The following is an 18,663-nucleotide window of genomic DNA, read 5'->3' as shown; positions in this document are numbered from 1 at the left end:
CTTCCATTTGGTGGGGGTTTTCACATCTGTAAAACAACTCAGGAAATGTGCATCAGATAGTATTCTCTATTACTTCCTAGAGGAGCTAAAGCAGAAGATATGCGGAGGAGTCTGTCCCAGGAAGGCCCCATAGGGTCCTTCTCAGTTACACATCTAGGCACAGAAACCGTTTATGAATGAAATTCTGGCACGTGAAGGAATCACTCTCTGTCCCCAAAGCATAGCAATAATGAATACATTATGAAAAAAGAAAACCAAAATGACAGTAGATCTGAAATATAAGGTGAAAATTCCCATGTATAAAAAGAGGAAGAATTAGGGGCTTCCCTGGTGGTGCAGTGGTTGAGAGTCTGCCTGCCGATGCAGGGGACACGGGTTCGTGCCCCGGGAGGATCCCACATGCCGCGGAGTGGCTGGGCCCGTGAGCCATGGCTGCTGAGCCTGTGTGTCCGGAGCCTGTGCTCCTCAACGGAGGGGCCACAACAGTGAGAGGCCCGCGTACCGGGAAAAAAAAAAAAAAAGAGGAAGAATTATAAGCCTGTAATCTTGTGGGGCTCTGAGTTAGGAAATTATAGTGTCAGGGTGTAACACCTATAGGATGAAGTGGACCAAAAGTGCACCACTTAAGACAGGGGAGTACCAGTTTAACTGTACTTAAAGCCAGGGACTGGGTGTATTCTTACTTACTCATGAAAGATGGTTGAAAACACCCTCCCTCTCTCTCACCCACTGCCACAGTTTCATAGTACTCCTGGGGTGCTATTTCATGTGCTGACAAAGGAAGAACATAGATGTATACTTTCAAATGGTATTTGATACACCACATCCCTAATATTGCCACAGAGAAATAATACCAAACTGTTATTTTAAATCCTGGCTCTAGATTGAGAACCTGGAGGCAGAATGGAGGTAACCCCTAAACCAAACACAAGAGGGAAAATAAATAAATATGCACAGAGAGGAAAAGAGACAGGACAGTAAAAGAAAAAAGAAACAAGTAAATTTAAGACTACAGACCAAGATTCAAAAACTTACAAGATTTAATGCTACAAAGGCCACTAAAAATCAATTCTTAGAAAGTGAACTTACTCTAGGTAGGAGATTCTGGCAAAGCCTAAAAACATAAAAGGAGGTGATACTGTCAATAAAAAGGATAAGGAAATAATTTAAATTAAAACAGATATAAATGAAACAAGAACAAATGAATATGGCTTCCCTGATGGTGCAGTTGTTAAGAATCCGCCTGCCAATTCAGGGGACGCAGGTTCGAACCCTGGTCCGGGAAGATGCCACATGCTGCGAAGCAACTTAGCCCATGCATCACAACTACTGAGCCTGCGCTCTAGAGCCCATGAGCCACGACTACTGAGCCCATGTGCCACGACTACTGAAGTCAGCACGCCTAGAGCCCATGCTCCGCAACAAGAGAAGCCACCGCAATGGGAAGCCCGCGCACCACAATGAAGAGTAACCCCTGCTCACCGCAACCAGAGAAAAAGCCCACGTGCAGCAACGAAGACCCAACATGGCCAAAAAAAATAAATAGAATAAAATAATAAATAAATTTTAAAAAGAGAACAAATGAATTTGAAAAAGAATTAATTATTAAATGTAAAATCATACTTTAAATAAACAGAACAATAGATGGTATCAATTACAGATCAGACACAATTGAAAAATGAATTAGTTAATTGGAAAATAGTACTGAGAAATTCCCACATTGTACAGTGCAACAGAGAGACAATGAGGTTAAAAATATTAAAGTGACAGGAGGCTATATAGTGGCTTCTACATTAATCTGCTAGTAGTTTCAGAAAAAGAAAATTGAGTAAACAGTGGAAAAAATCCTTTGAATAGGTAATTGCTGAAAATTTTCCAGAAATGAAGAAAAACATGAGTTCCAGAAATGAAAATGGATCCTGAATATGAAGCAAAATAAATAAAATTAAATTCACACCCAGATATGTTATGGTCAATCTACAGAACATCAGAGATAATCTTAAAATCTTTCAGAAGAAAAAGGAATGCCATCTACATTCAGTAGATTTCTCACTAATAATATTAGATGCGAAAGTATTTTCAAGATTCTTAGTGAAATAAAATGTTCACCTTAGATTTCTAGAAGCATTTTAACTATTATATAAAGTACAGGTGAAATAAAGGCATTTTTAGACCTGAAAAAACTAAGAGTTTACATTCATAGACCCTCATTGGAAGAACTACTGAAAAAAGAAATGAAAGTGTGCAATGCAAGAAACATTGGTTAGTACAGCAATTGGTAGCTCAAAGAAGAATGTAGTACTTTGGTATAAATCTTTAAAATATATGAGATTTGTATGCTGAAAACTACAAGCCCTGTTGAAAAAAAAATTACATCTATGTGAGTGGAGAGAAACGTGTTGATGGATTGGTAGACTCAACTTAATAAAGATGCCAATTATCCCCCAAATTGATAAATAGATTTGTTATTCCAATCAAAATATCAGTAGGATTTTAGTAGATATAGATAAGTAGATGCTAAAATTTATATTGAAGGCAAATGAACTAGAATAGTCAAAACAAATTTGATAAAGAAGAATAAATTTGGAGGAATTACACTATTCAATTTTACGACTTACTATAAAACCATTTAAATCAACGTGGGATTGTTGAAGGGATAGACATATAGGTCAAATGGAACAGAGATTGAAGAAGTAAATCCACACAAATATGGCCATTTTATTTTTGACAGAGGTGCAGAAATAATTCATTGAAGAAACAACAGTCTTTTCAATAGCTGGTGCTGGAACAACTGGACATCCATATGCAAAATAACAAAACTCCATGAGTTAGTTCAAAAGTTAATTCAAAATGGATCATAGATGATAAAACTGTTTTTTTTTTGAGAAAGCAAGGAAGTGATTACAAAATTCAAGATGAGGGTTACTATGTGGGGATCAAGGGGTTTGTAATTGGAATGGAACACATAGAAGTGCTTCTGTGATTCCTAGCAAAGTTCTCTTTCTTGAACTGGGTGGTCTCTTTTCCTTTGTGATTCCAGTTACATGCATGCCCATCTTTCTGATATTGTCTCAAAAATCTCAGGTGTTCTTTTCCCTTTTTAGCATTCCTTTTTTCTTTCTATTTTGGTTTTGATATAAGCAGAATATGTTTTCCTTTTAATTCACACATTTGCTGCAGTATTTCATATTGTCTTATTTGTTAATTTTTGCCAATTTGGAGAGTGTAAATGATATCTCATTTTGGTCTTATTTTTCATTTCCCTGATTAAGAACATGAATGAGTCTCTTTTGACCATATGTGTTTTCTCTTCAATGAAGTGCTTATTTGTGTTGTTTAATCATCCTTCTACTTGTATGTTTATCTTTTTCTAATTGATTTGTAGAAATACTGTATAACTCTGGTTACTGTGTTTTTGTTTGTTTGCTTTTTGGTTATATGTGTTGCAAATATTTTATCCCAGCACAATTTTTGTTTTTTTATTTCTTAATAGTATCTTTTTTTTTTTTTTTGCGGTACGTGGTCTCACTGCTGTGGCCTCTCCCATTGCGGAGCACAGGCCCCGGACGTGCAGGCTCATTGGCCATGGCCTACAAACCTAGCCGCTCCGCGGTATGTGGGATCCTCCCGGACCGGGGCACAAACCCGTGTCCCCTGCATCGGCAGGCGGACTCTCAACCACTGTGCCACCAGGGAAGCCCATTAATAGTATCTTTTTGGACCAGATAATTGTTTGGTGTGAGGTGCTGTCCTTTGCGTTGTAAGATGTTTTGCAGCATCCTTGAACTCTACCTGCTATATGCCAGTAGCCCACCTTCTCCCCAGTTGTGACAGCCAAAAATGCCTCCAGATACTGCAAAAGTCCCCTTGTGGGCTAAATCACTTCCATTTGGGAACCACTGCTGTAGATGGACAAAAGTAGATACTTTTAATATAGCAAAATTTTTATCAATCTTTTCTTTTATGGTTTAGTATTTTTAAAGTCTCGTTTAATACACCCTTTCCTACCTTAAAATCAAAAACCTATTCTCATATAATTACATCTAAATATTTTTAGCATTTTAACATTATTGTTGCCTTTCTCTTTTAAATTCTTAATATACATGGAAAAGCTTTTTGTGTTTGATATGAAGGTCAAATTTAATTTCTTACACACACACACACACACACACATATATATATATACATATATATTACATATATATAATATATATCATGTTACCATTTATTGAGAAGTCCCTCTTCCCCACTCTCCATGATCTGCAATACCATGTATGCCAAATGGCAAGTACAAGGCTATTACTAGGCCTCCATTCTGTTCCAGGATTTGCCTATCCCTACACCAATACTACACTCTCTTAATACAGCTTTATAATAACTCTTCATATCTTCTGGGACAGGTTTTACCAACTTATTCCTCATCTATAGAATATCTTGGCTATCCTTTGTCTTTTGTCTTTCTGTGTAAATTTTAGAAACATCTTGTCAGATTTCACATGGGAAAGTATTTTGGTTTTTTGATTGAAATTACATTCCAGTTGTTTCAGTAAGACAACTGACATTTTATTATGCCAGGTCTTTTTATTCATGAACATTTAGTTTGGACTTTAATGACTTCAAATAAATATTTAAACTTCAGCATACAAGTCTTATGAATCTTTGGTCAAATCCATTTCTAGGTACTTTTCATTTTAATTGCTATTGTAAATGGTATCTTTCTAAAAATTATATTTTCTACCTGTGTTTTGTGGGTATATAGGAGTGCAATATATTGATAAATCTATTATTATTTCTAATAATTTTTATCTAACTTCATTGGGGTTTTCTATGCAGATAATCCATTCACATTACTGTTAGTAATTATAGATGTCTCTTCTATTTCCAATTCTTTTGCCTTTTTCTTTTTCATTTTATTGTTCTGGCTAAGATCTCCAATAAAGTCTTGAATGTGATCATACACACCCTTATTTTGTTCTTGATTGTAAAGGGAATGCTTCTCACTTTTCCCTATTAAGAGTGATGTTAACCCCAGGATTTTGGTAGATGCTTTTGGTCAGATTGAGGTAATTATCTTCTTTTCCTACTTTTCAGTCATAAATAGGTTTTAGTAGGTGATTGAAATACATCAAATGCATTTTTCTTCATCAATCAACATGATTTTATATTTTTCTCCTTAAATTTGTTAATATGGTCTCTTACATTGATTGTGTTTCTGATAAAAATAATCTTTTTGTTCCTTAAGTAATCCAATATTATCATGATATATTTTATATAGTATAGAATTTAGTTAGGTAATATTTTATTTAGGATTATTGCATTTATTTTCATGTGTTAGATAACCTCTTCGTTCCCTAGTCATACATTTTCTATTGTAACCCACTCATTTCCCCAAGTGGCCTTCAGAGTATCATGACAACATAAAGAATAGTGAATTAAATAGATAAAAACCATCCTGTAGTGATCCTCTCCTCCACATGCTCTTTAACAGAACTGTCTCTGAGTAAATACACTTCCCTGCAGAGAGTCAGGGTTGTCTTACTTTCTCAATCACCCAAGTAAAGATCTTTTGCCTCATCAAGTACTGTGAACAGAACATAAGGTTCTGACTTGGACTTTAGCTGTAGTCTTACCTCTACATGTTCTGTGATCTAAACTTACTTACCCTCCCTTACCGCCATTTTTTAGATCTAAGACTGATTCTCTGACCCCTTTCTTTTAAACCCTATTTCATGTATTTACTTTATCACTTCCAACAGCTTGGTTCTGAATTGGTGGAGACGCCGAAAAGCTCGAACCAACTCTGAAAAGCTATACAGTCGATGGGAGCAGGACCATGACCTTGAAACTTTTGGTTCTCTCGGACTATTCTATGAGTACTTGGAAACAGGTAATTTTCAACCACTGCCTTGAAACATGGAATAGGCTGAGTAAAATAAGTATTTTTCAGCTCTTAATATTTCTTCCTACCTTGCACATAGTAGGTGTTCAGTAAATCATTGGCTAGTGGATGAAAAGATAGATGGGTGGGTATGGAAAAGATTGGTTCAGTATTTCTATTTCCCACCAAATATGAATGAAATTAATTTCAAAACACCAATCTCAGAGATATTTTTCCTATCAATTTGATGTTAATGCTGTTGAACCAAATAAAGTAAGGATCACTTTTTTTTGTGGAAACAATCAAAATATTTATTGACAGATGAATGGATAAAAAAATGTGGTATAAATATACATATAATGGATTTTTATTTTATTCAGCCTTAAAAAAACCAAATCCTGCTCTACATGACAACATGGATGAACCTTGAGGACACTATGCTAAATCAAATAAGCCAGTCAACTGTGTGATTCCACTCCTACTCACATGAAGTACTTAAAATGGCCAAACACATAGAAGCAGAGATAGAATGGAGGTTGCCAGGGGTGGGGGGAGGGGGAAATGGAAACCCTCCCCCCCCTTCAAATAACACTTAACAAGGGCAGCTTTGTTTTAACCTAAAACAGAAGAAATGAGTGCCAGTTACAAACATTCATACAAATCTCCAATATCAATTCTTGATAAAGATCTTAATTTAATACCTTGTCCAACTAGATTATTTGGCTTAGGTTTTTGTTTTGTTTTGTTTTGTTTTGTTTTGTTTTGTGGCAGAGTCCTAACCACTGGACCACCAGGGAATTCCCCTTGGCTTCGTTTTATAAGGCAGAACACTGTCTCTCCCTCCATGTCCACAGGAGAAAGGGAATGTTGCCAAATCTTTTCTGAGTCTCTTTTTGTTAACTATGAAGACTTGCATTTTGTAAGGCTAATCTCTGGAATTCTGTTAAGTAAGGATCAGTTTTTAATACCTGTCTCAAATTAGTTTAAGTAGCTTTCTCCTTTCATTTGCCTCAGTGACTGCTCATAGAAAGAATATGTTGAAAAACATTTACAAAGCCTGACATACATTTAGTGTATGTCCCTTGTTTCAAGCTGAAAAGAAGAAGGCAAAAAGCAGTTATGCAAGGGAAACCCAGATTGAATGCGAGAAATGCATAAAATATTCTAAGGATTGAAAAGAGAAGAGAACTTGAGATGAAATTTTAGGAGAAATAATAATGGGGACTGCTTGTGGAGTTTATCCAGGGTGTTTCCTCTCAGATGTCCTTCTCTGCTTCTTTGGTGGAATTAAAGAGGACTGTTTTCCCAACTTATTCTCATGGCCCATAAAAGTCATGATAGAATAACGGAGATGACCTGAATTTGTTACCAATTCTCCACTGTAACACATACATATGATACCTGGATTAAAATAGGTACATCAGGACAAATAGGAAGAAGTCTCCAGTTATAAAATTAGGTAGTCCTTGCTTTATGGAGTGATAAGGCTGTAATTTTTAATTAATTGCTTATGTTTCAAGTGAATTTGTACATAAATGTATCAGAGATTATAACTAAAATTAAAAGATGAAATCAGGGTTTCATAACAAGATTAACTACCATTTATTGAGACACCACTAAGAGTTAATTTATTCTAGATATTTTACATACACTATCTCTAATCTTGAAACATTCTACAGAAATAGTCATTTTATCTTAGAGGGTACTGAAACTTGGATAGATTAAGTAATTTGCCATGGGCCACAGAGATTATAGGTAAAGATCTGGGATTTGAACCTAGAAATTCAAGCTGTTTCTACGTAATACTTTGTCTTAACTTTCTATTTCTTGGTTCAGTAGAGAAGTCAGGAAGGAGGCAGTTTGTTCCCTTGGTTTAGTAGATGACAAGACTGATTCTAATGAGAAATCTTATGAGAAGAGCTGAAATCCAGAAACACTCAAGATCTAACTAAAAATAGAGGACTAGTGGAAGATTCTTTTCTTCCTTTTTCCTTCAATGGAAAGCCATTTTTTGTATCTCTTCTTATTTTTTCTTCACTCATGTGGGAAGCCCAGTTTGCCAGCTGCGTGGATTCTTTCACCCCAAGCACTGATGGAAACAAAAGAAGAAAAGTGGAGAGAGAAGCCAGCTTACACAGGTGTTAAGCCTCAATGAGGAAAGAGAGTAAAACTTATTTAGAAAGATGTGAAGTTAGTACAGAGGATCAGGACCTTAACAAATACCTCATTCCAGGATATGTATATTTCCTTTGCCCACATATATTTCTGATGCTTTATATGATTCATTTCCTGATTTGTTGTCAGATATCTTGTTTGTTCTGCCTTTTCCTCTGTTAACATCTTCAAATCTTAAATAATGCATTCGTTCATAAGGCTTATAGTTGAGTGTCTTTATATACCCCAAACATACAAATGAGTCGGTCATTATCCCTGATCTTAAAAAGTACATAGATTAGCAAAATAGAAAACTTGATTACCCCACTGATGTGCCAATACCCATGTAAATGCTGGGGTAGCATAGACCTAAACATAGACCATAGTAAAAGACTGTGTTTTATGAATAATAACAATATCTTATCTAACAAGAATAAATGCTTTCTTCAGACAAGCAGGTCTCAAAAGAAACAGCAGGGATGAAGCTGAGCTGTACATGACCAGCTCAACAAATAAGTCACTGTGCTTCCTATAGGGAAGAGGATGTGGACAGCTGGAAAGAGACCTGGAGTGTTTTGCTGATGTAGATCCCTCCAAAATGAGGGAAGTTGCAGGAGTTAGGCAGAGTGTTCCCCGTTTTCCCCTCCACAATAATGAATTTGTGAATTTTTCTCTTATCCCTGCAGTTATCCAGTTTGGATTTGTTACATTATTTGTGGCCTCTTTTCCTTTGGCTCCTCTTCTTGCTCTCTTGAATAATATAATAGAGATTCGAGTGGATGCCTGGAAGCTTACTACTCAGTACAGGAGACCTGTAGCTGCTAAGGCTCATAGCATAGGTGTTTGGCAAGACATTCTTTATGGAATGGCTGTCCTTTCTGTTGCAACTAATGTAAGTAGACCTATTTCAGTGGAATAACTGTACTTTTTTCTTTTCTTGAGGATGGGGAGATGTGAATGATGTTTAACTCAATCTTTATTTACATTGATTTCATCATGGTCCATAAAGGTAAAACATCCCTAAACTTTTATGTGCTAAACAACATAGGCAACTCTATGACATGCAAACTCTTAGATATACAAGGAAAATTGTAAAAACATGCTTATTAAAATACCATGATATAGTTTCATAGCATGTGACAAAGTAGACAGAAAATAAGTAATGGTATAAAGGATTTAATAATACAATTAAAGCTTGATTATACATAAAGTTGTATACTACAAACAGAATACACAACATTTACCTGTCATTTTTATGGAGCACTTATTAAAAATGATAATAAAACTGAATTCCCAAAAGCAGAAATTTTACAATGAATATTCATCTATAATGTATAAAAAATGAAGTTGATAATAAGATAGCCAAAAAAGAAAATTTAACCACTTAACATTCATGCTTCCAAGGAAGCTTATTGTACAAAGATGAAATAAAATTGAAGTTATAAGGAAAGCTTAATTAAAATGAAAGCCTATCAAAATTTTCCTAGCTGATTTTAGGAATCAGCCAGAACCATATTTATGAAAACTATATACCAATAAATGCTTTTATTATTGAAAAAGAAGAAGGAAACCATGAGCTGATCATGTAACTTGTGAAACTAAGAAAAAATGTAAAACTAATCAATAGAAAGTAGTAAGAAAGAATTAATGAAGATATAAACAGAAATAAATTAGAAAACAAACAAAAAGCAATATAATTGCTAAATAAGTCGAGTTGGTTCATTGAAAAGATAAAATAAACAAAACTGAAAATCTCAAACAAAAAAAAATTACAGGGTACAAGTGAGAAAATTATAAGAATGGTATGTATGCATTTATTCTAATAATTTTTAAATCTATTTGAAATTGTCACTTTTTAGAAATAAAACTGCCAAAATATATTCAATAAGTGATAATAAAACATGAAATGGACCAGTAACTATAGAAGCAATATTAAAAGATTTTAAAAATCTACCACTAAAAATGTAGATGGCAGGGCCAAATGGTTTTAAATTGACTTGTCTTACCTAAAGGAAACATGACATTTATAGTATTCCAGAGCTTAGGAAAGGATGGGAAAATACCATTCCTGTGGCATCAAATACTGAAATTAATTGCACTGAACTGTGGGAAATTTACCAGTATGGTCTTCTGTTTCTTCATTCTCCATTCCCTACACACACACACACACACACACACACACACACACACAAATGTCCAGCCCAGTAAATTTGGTTAAGAAATGTAAGAAATAGCAAGCCATGATGGAAGGAGATAGACACAGGCATGGTGTTTTTGGAGACAGATACATTTAGGTTAAATTTTCAATGTAGCACTTTCTAGCTATGAAATCTTGGAATACTGATTATACACTGTAAATGAGCTATTTTATGTTCTAGGTCAAAGACTCATATATTAATTTGATTAATAATAACATTCTAATCATTTTGTATCCATAAGGCATATGAAACTGAAAGATATACAAATCAGACGTTTGTAAAACTGCATTGTTAGCTCACGATCTCCCTCTTGTTTTGTCCTTTAGGCTTTTATTGTTGCATTTACATCGGACATGATTCCCCGTTTAGTTTACTACTATGCCTACTCAAAAAATGCCATTCAGCCTATGAAAGGCTATGTCAATAACAGCCTGTCAATATTCCTGATAGCCGATTTTCCAAACCACACTGTGCCTTCGGAAAAACGAGACTTCACCACTTGCAGGTTTTCTCTTATTTTCATTTTGTTTTTTAAATGTATTTCTTAAGTTCTCCATTTCCTTCATGTCTTACAAAAAAAAATTTACTTGGGGCAGTAAAAATCCTGGATAAAGTGCATGAATTCTAGAATTCACACATTGTATGGTTCTGATTTGAAAAAGTAGAATGCCCAAAAGTAAGACAATATTATGGGTAAAGATAATGTCAATTTTGAATTGTTTCTTATTTTCTAAGTTTATTGGAAAAATTTTCTTCAACAAATACCTCCTTGGTCCCAAGTTGCAATATCTATAATCATACAGCATGGTCATATTTTACGTTCATTTAACCTACTTGAATTTAACTATGTGTCCTCAAAAAGAGGCAGAGTAAGGAAGAGAGAAATAATATGATTAGTTCACCAGCCATCACATTTAAAAGGTTTCTTCATGTAGGGAGTGTGAACTTGGATTTGTAAACCTGCTGCTTTCACACTCAGTGTCTCACGTGCTGTGAGGATCTTTTTACTCTAGGATTTAAAGTTATATATATTTATTTATGTATATCTGTGTATGTATGTATGTGTGTGTGTGTGTGTGTATATATATATATATATATATATATATATATATATATGGTACGTCAAGTCTTTTAAACTTAAACCTTAAACCAAGTGCTTCATCTGGGATTCCAACAACAACAACAAAAACCCCAGCAAAATGTTGCAACACAGGTAGACAAAAGCATTGTTATATTCTATATTTATATAGAGAGGAATCATAACATGGGCAACTGTCAGATTTCTTGATGTCATCACTTCCTACCTGAACTAAATCTTTGAACATTAATATCTAGACACTTGCAGAAAAAAATGAACTCACAAATTGAACACCAAGAAAACCCCAGAAGGCTAATAAGGAAAACAAAAATAATGCAGTGTCATATAAGCTGAGAAAATAGAGTTTCAAGAAAATAGGAATGGTCAACAATGTCAAGTTCTGTTCTTCACAGGTCAAATAAGATCTGGATGAAAATGTTCCTTCAGTTTAATGATAGGAGACAGTTGGTGTCAGTGGAGTGATGATAGAACTAAGTGTGTTAAGGAGTAGGAAGAGAGGGAATGGAATGGAAAGAGCAAATTTTGCTATAACTCTCTAGAGAAATTTGTCTCTGAAGAACAGGAGAGCAGTTTCACTTGTGTCTCTTGCTACATATATACTATACAAAAGTAACATATGGCTCTTCTTTTTATCTGTATAGGAAAGATAAATGTTTCATAATAGCAATTATTTTCCTTTGACTTGACTTTTGTTGTCAACTGAAAGGGTCTCTTACAAAAAATAATATGAATTTATACTAGGTCTCTTTGTTTGAAGTTATAGCTTATATTTTGCATTTACTTCCATTTTTTTCAGGTACAGAGATTACAGAAATCCTCCTGATCACGAGGAGAAATATTTTCATAGTATGCAGTACTGGCACGTCCTTGCTGCTAAGATGACCTTCATCATAATTATGGAGGTGAGCCTTTATTAACTTTCATGCCAGTTAGTGTCTTTTCTCCCTTTAGGCATATATTTCTAAGCATATTTGTTCCGCAGAAAATTAGCATTATCTCAATAGACTATTTTGAAGGAAGTATTTGTTCTCATAAAAAGTAAGTTAGGAATATTTTAAGTACAGTGGATTGCCTATTACTCACTTACTCTTGTTGAAGATACCAAGGTAACAGAAAAGAAAAAATGAGACCTCTGTCTTTGAGGTCAGTCAGAGGGCAGAGGACCCACTTATTTTACTGAACACATATTATTAATAAATAGTGGTTGCAGAGGCTATAATAATAACTTTGTAAGTTCGGCTTTATTATTCACCCTTGACAAATGAATCCAACAGTCAGCAAAATTAGTTAGTTGGTTTAAAGATAATCGGCTAATATTAGAGCTGGGTTTCAATGCCAGATGTCTCACTGCCAAGCCTCTGCTCTGTCCACTATATTATGTTTCCTACCTTGTGGAAAATCTAGGGTAATTATGGATATAAGACATGCAATACAAAAGAACCAATACAGAGCGGGTATTTGACTAAGTTACAAATTGAGTGCTACAAATCATAAGACATGAAGGCCGATAAGGGAGAGATAAATAAATGTTAGGCATTTTTTCACTCGACAGTAAAGGCCAATAATAGACTAGATAAGTCTAATGCAAGAAAACACAAATTCCTATCGGTTTTTGTTTGATTTGTTTTATTTTTATCAAGGTTATACATGTAAGTAATTTAAATCCTCACCCCTTTCAGTTCCTTATGAATTTATCACTTTCACTCCCACATTTTCCATCAGCGGTTTAGATCATCTTTCAGCCTGGTAAATTACAAAAGGAATTCTTTGGAATTTTTGTTTCTGTTTATTTTTTTTGATCATCCCAGGCTCCGACTCACCATCATTCTGGAACTTCTCTTCAACTTCTCTTATACTGAATACTATATTTTCTTCCATCTATTTTTCTCCCATTCTTGAATTACTAGCTTATTTTGATAAAGCACATCTTTCATTTATTTTCTGAGGAAAATAATGGACAATTTTTGAGAACTTGAATATTAAAATTTCTTCTTTTTCCACATAGATAATTAATTGGTATAGAATTTGATTAAAAGTCATTTTCCCTGAAAATTTTTGAACCAACTTTTTTTAGGTATTCCTGAAATTTTCCAAGACATTGCTCTATTTTCTGTCAGCTTCTAGTGTTGCTATGAAGTACAATACCATTCTAATTTCCCATTCTTTGTTTATGATTTTTTTATGTATCAATAAGCTTTGAGGATTCTCTCACTAGTCCTTTTATGAAACTTCACAAGACAGTCATGTGATGTTGGACTATTAATATTAATTGTTCTGGACACTCACTAAGCCCCTTTGACCTGCAAATATAATTACCCTTTAAGTTGAGAAAATTTGCTTGTACTATTTTTTTTTTTTTTTGCGGTACGCAGGCCTCTCACTGTTGTGGCCTCTCCCGTTGCGGAGCACAGGCTCCGGATGCGCAGGCTCAGCGGCCATGGCTCACAGGCCCAGCCGCTCCGTGGCATGTGGGATCTTCCCGGACCGGGGCACAAACCCGTGTCCCCTGCATCGGCAGGTGGACTCTCAACCACTGTGCCACCAGGGAAGCCCTGCTTGTACTATTTCTTTGATAATTTCCTTCTTTTCTCTGTTCTATCTTTCTGGGACTTCTGTTATTCAGGTGTTACAACTGTTTTGAAATTCTTTTATATTTATCATTTATTTTCTCTCCTATAAATAGTCAGATTCATATCTTTGTTTTTTTATTCTACTCTTCTCTTGCTCTCATCATTATCTAGGTATCCTCTTAGTTCCCATTTGTGTGCTTCAGTCTTACCCTTTCATATTAGAGACTTTCTTACGTATTTGGTTGTTCTTGGCAATCTGCTCATATTTAAGAGCGAAGCAAGGAAAGCCGATTATAAGCTTTGTGTGCATACAGGAAGAACGTCACTGGGTGGGCTTCACTGTAAGGTGATAAAGGGGCCTTTTCATTTGAGACCTACAAAATTTTGATATCTATAATTCCAACTTCTCTGATTAGTTATTTTTCCCAGAGAGAAATCCTCTAACCTCCTGTTTGTTGAGCTATTTCATGACTGTGTTGAGAGCCAAGAAAGGCAGGAGGGACTAGAGATCTCATGGTTCAGAATACTGAATTGCATTGAGTTGCCCTGTTTCCAGTATGGTGCCACACCTCCATCTTTCGCCATCTCTGCTGCCTGTGAGTTCACAGCTCTCTGTCTTAATTTCTGCAGAAAATATAATTTCTGCAGAAAATAAGGTACTCAGTTGCTGCCAGGGTGAGATTGGAGAGAAATAGTTCCTGAACATGGTTGAGAGAGAGGTTCTGAAAATTCATCTGCCCCTTATACAAATTTTTAAATAAGCCTCTTATTTTTAACTCCACCCACACTACACCTTCAAAGTCCTTAGTTGAACTTTTCTGAACTTTTCTGATGATTTGAAACAAAATTGGCTTTTGTCTTGATTTCTACCATCACTGTATCACCAACTGCAAATTTAAGTGCCAGCTTTCTTCACTGTCTCGAGTCCGTTATCACTGTTTCCTCCCTTTTTTGTGTGTCTTTGTGAACAATACAATTTTTAAATTTCTTTACAAATATTTTATTAGGTTTTCAGGAGGAAGCATAGATGAAGAGTATATTCAATAACCACGTTCAACTGGAATCTCTGTAATCACGTATTTTAGTATATATTTGTTTGCTTAATGTTGGTCTTTGTAGGAAAGTTCCAGGACAGGGACTATATCTCTTTGTTTTTCCTTCTAGCTACTGTATCGAGCACAGTTTGTTGAACGAATGAAACAATTTGTATGAACATCTGCTGAACATTTGACAACTCTAGCAGTGTGTCTGATTTTCTTTTGTTTCCTCTAGCATGTTGTGTTTCTAATGAAATTTTTGTTGGCGTGGATGATCCCTGATGTTCCAAAAGATGTTGCAGAAAGAATCAAGCGAGAAAAGTTAATGACTGTCAAGATTCTCCATGACTTTGAGCTTAACAAACTGAAAGAGAACTTGAGAATGAATTCTAGTGATTTTGCCAAGCATCTCATTATTCAGGAAAACAAAGTACAGCTGGCTAAATCAGCAACCTAATCAACATAACAAGTAAGCGGCTGGTTGCCTGCCTGACTTCACAGTTTTCCCTGGGTTTGGGGCCAGAAGCCAGAAGCCATGTGTCAATTTTACCCTTTCTTCTTTTTTGCTTAACTCAAAGTTTTTGTACACTCATATAGAGGCCAACTTAGTGGAGGCTGGAAGAATACCACTTGTCTGCTTCATTGGCTGGGCCCACCCCAGATATTGTTTTCTGGGGTTCTATAAATGATTGTTAAATGGATGTGTGAAATCAGAATATTGGAAGATCATGGGATGTTGCAGTTTAGGATTAAACACTGGACGTGAGCTGTCCCATCACCTTCCAGTGCAGCTGCACATTTTCATGGTCTTCATTCTATTGGGTTGTGTTATATCTCTGTCCCATGAAGAAAAGTGTTGGGACAAAAAGAAAAGAAGTGAAGAGGTTTACTGAGCCATAAATACATCCTGCCATTTTAGACTATGCAGTTGAAAAACCAATATCAGATGACATAAGAAAACTTACATATTAAAAATATTGGGTAAATCTCATGGCAGGGGTTTGTTCCCAAAATCATCCTGAATAAGGTAAACTTCCATCAGAATTCCAGATAGTCCTTCCAGGTAAATACAAAATTGATTTTTCAAGAGACTGAACATTTGGGTTTAAGCAAAAGACTAACAACTAATTTCTTTAAATATAACATTTCAGAAACAGTTTTAAGACTGGATTGTGGATTGTCTTATCTGGGAAACAGCATTAAGAAGGTATTAGATTGTTTCAGGTCTTTAAGTAAATGAAAGATATAGAGAAGTGAGTGTGTCTTCTTAGTAGTTAATGAATGCAAGATAGTATATATCAATTAATTTATTGACTTCAATCTAAAAAATCATTGAATTATTTTTAAAAATAATTTTTCTTCCACAACTCCTATTTTGCATTATGAAGCCTGTTTGAGCATTAACTATTTGTATAAGTTAGGTACAAGTTGTTTATGAAATTCTATCTCGTTTAAAGCAGTCTTAAATCTTGTAATGAGTTTACGATTTTTTCTATTGGTGTACTGCTGTACAATGCTCAGTGCCTTGCTCCTATGCCTTTGCCCCACAAGATGTGGTTGTACTGTTGATTTAATGTGATATAACATCTCAGGTGTGAGCTTCTTTTAGAGAAATTGTTAGTTTAACATCAATCACAGAGTTTAACACCAAATGTGGATCACCCAAGTAAGAATGAGGTGATGGATTTGATAGCTAAGTAAAAAAAATATATTCGTTGAATTATTTCTCTCATACTTAAGCCTATGGCACATGTACCCCAATTCTTGTTCTTCTTTCCCTTAAAAAGTACTTAATATATATTTTAAACACTATAGAGAGATGTAGTTTAATTTTATAACATTTGAATCTCTAGTTTCAAATTACACTTCATTTTCAAAAGAATAGTGTTTTTTAATTGCACACAAAAGAAGAAACTTTATTACAAGATTTTTTTAAAAGTAGTGTTTCATTATTTGATCCTAATACGATTTTATAGAATTGCCAGTATTAAGTGTATGGCAGGTAGTATTAACTAATGATCAATATTAAGCATTTAGAACTGAGGATTATGAATTTATAAAACCATGAGACAGTTACCCCAGTATTGGCAGTAATTTATCATCCACTGGGTAGATTTTATGAACACTTTTGCATAATTTGAAATGATCTCGTTATTGAAGAATGATTTCACATGTGGAGGAGTTTATTTTCTTTGAGAGAACCAGTTAGTGTTACTATGAAATTAGCCGCAGATGCAGTATTTTTGCTTGTCAAAGCAAACTCTGTTACTATGATGTTGTACAGCTCATACTGCTTCCTTCCTGGGAGCTAATAAAAATAAGGAAGAGCATGGAAAACGGTTTCTCAGATATAAGGTTTACTTTTTATGGCTTAACAGTGTTTATAGAGCTAGACTGTAAGATAAATAAAGACAAATTTAATTCACATGGTTATCTGTACACTGCAATCTTAAAACGAAACAACTCAAGTGTTGGGTTTCTAGGATGTACGGAGAAACTAGCAAGGGAAGAAATAGTTTTTAAGATAAGTCAATAGTTCCTATGATGGGTAGATACTTTCCTTTTAAAATGTTGACAAATACTTTATATTCACATTTCAGTTTTCTACCAAGAAGTTTCTCACATTTTAAAAGGAAATACAAGTATCTCTCACTTTCCTAAAACCTTGATGAACCAAATCCGAAAGCCAAATCGCTTCAGATATATTTGTCTTGTCTAGTTAAACCCATTAGTTGTTGTAAGAGGGCTGAGTTGAGCACCTGGCTACCAGATGTAAGTTGATATTTATTAGCATGGCAGATGTTTTTATAATTCAATCAAATCCATAGTTATTTTTTTCAGAAATGTTCCAGAAATCATTTGAGACTTTCTTTGAAATAATAAGTACAAAATCCAAAGAAAAAAAAAACCTCTTTTCAAATGTCATCTCAAATTTTCACCTTCATCAGTTTTTCTTTGCACAAAAGAAGCAGAATCCACTTCAAAAGGAACCCATCAAGAAGAGGGGGGTGTCTTAATTAAATGGAATGCTATCTTATTTTTGCTGCCTCTCGTGACTCCTCTTGACTCTAACAGTCTTCTTTTACTAAGCCATCAAGCAAATTATCAAGGAAAAGAAAAAGGAAAGAAGAAGATAAAGAAGAGGAGGGACAGAGGAAGGAGATAAGAGTTCCCTCCTTATGAACCTGTGTGTGCTCCTGTGGGGAGAGAGGTGTTGTGAGGTGCATTGTGCAGCTGTGGATGCTAAGAAGAATGTCTCTTTCCTAAAACATCTAATGAGGGTGAGAGAAAAGCCAAGGAAATTTCAAGTTGAACACTATTATATGTCAAAAGTAAAACTTTGATTTCCAAGTGACTTTGTAGTGTCAGCTGCCATGTGTAGCCCTGGGTCTCTGTTGATTACAACAGTTGAGGCTGAGGAATTTGTGCTGCTGATTCAAAAGGTGAATATATTGTTGTGAAAGAACAATATATTCTCTTTTGTTTTTAATCAGTACCAGTTATTATGTTATCAAAGAATGTTATTAAGGAAAATCGCATTGCAAGAAGTACCATTGGCCAGGCTTAGATGTCTGCTCACATGAATCCCTATTACTGTTATGTTATTTTTTTTTCTAGACAGTATTTTACTCCACTACTTTATGTGTAATAATTCAAGTATGTCAGTTATTCCAGGATTATGTAAAAATTCAGGAGAATATTAAAACGTGGTTCAATGTGTGTTAAA

The 18,663-nt window shown here is 34.9% G+C and overlaps 1 protein-coding gene across 11 annotated transcripts in view; it reads left to right on the top strand.

The window, feature by feature from the left end:
* Positions 1 to 18,663, top strand: part of ANO5 (anoctamin 5) — a 98,113-nt gene extending 79,450 nt beyond the window's left edge. For all 11 annotated transcript variants that reach the window (XM_049713479.1, XM_049713476.1, XM_033409477.2 and 8 more), the window contains 5 exons: positions 5,757 to 5,887; positions 8,719 to 8,924; positions 10,557 to 10,735; positions 12,126 to 12,231; positions 15,172 to 18,663. In XM_049713479.1, the coding sequence (XP_049569436.1) occupies positions 5,757 to 5,887; positions 8,719 to 8,924; positions 10,557 to 10,735; positions 12,126 to 12,231; positions 15,172 to 15,393 (844 nt within the window). In that variant the 3' untranslated portion in view covers positions 15,394 to 18,663. The remainder of the gene's footprint in view (positions 1 to 5,756; positions 5,888 to 8,718; positions 8,925 to 10,556; positions 10,736 to 12,125; positions 12,232 to 15,171) is intronic.

The sequence above is a fragment of the Orcinus orca genome, chromosome 8 (genome assembly GCF_937001465.1).
Source record: "Orcinus orca chromosome 8, mOrcOrc1.1, whole genome shotgun sequence".
In the NCBI taxonomy this organism is placed as follows: Eukaryota; Metazoa; Chordata; class Mammalia; order Artiodactyla; family Delphinidae; genus Orcinus; species Orcinus orca.
The sequence above is the reverse complement of the archived record's forward strand: the minus strand, read 5'-3'. Positions and strand labels throughout refer to the sequence as shown.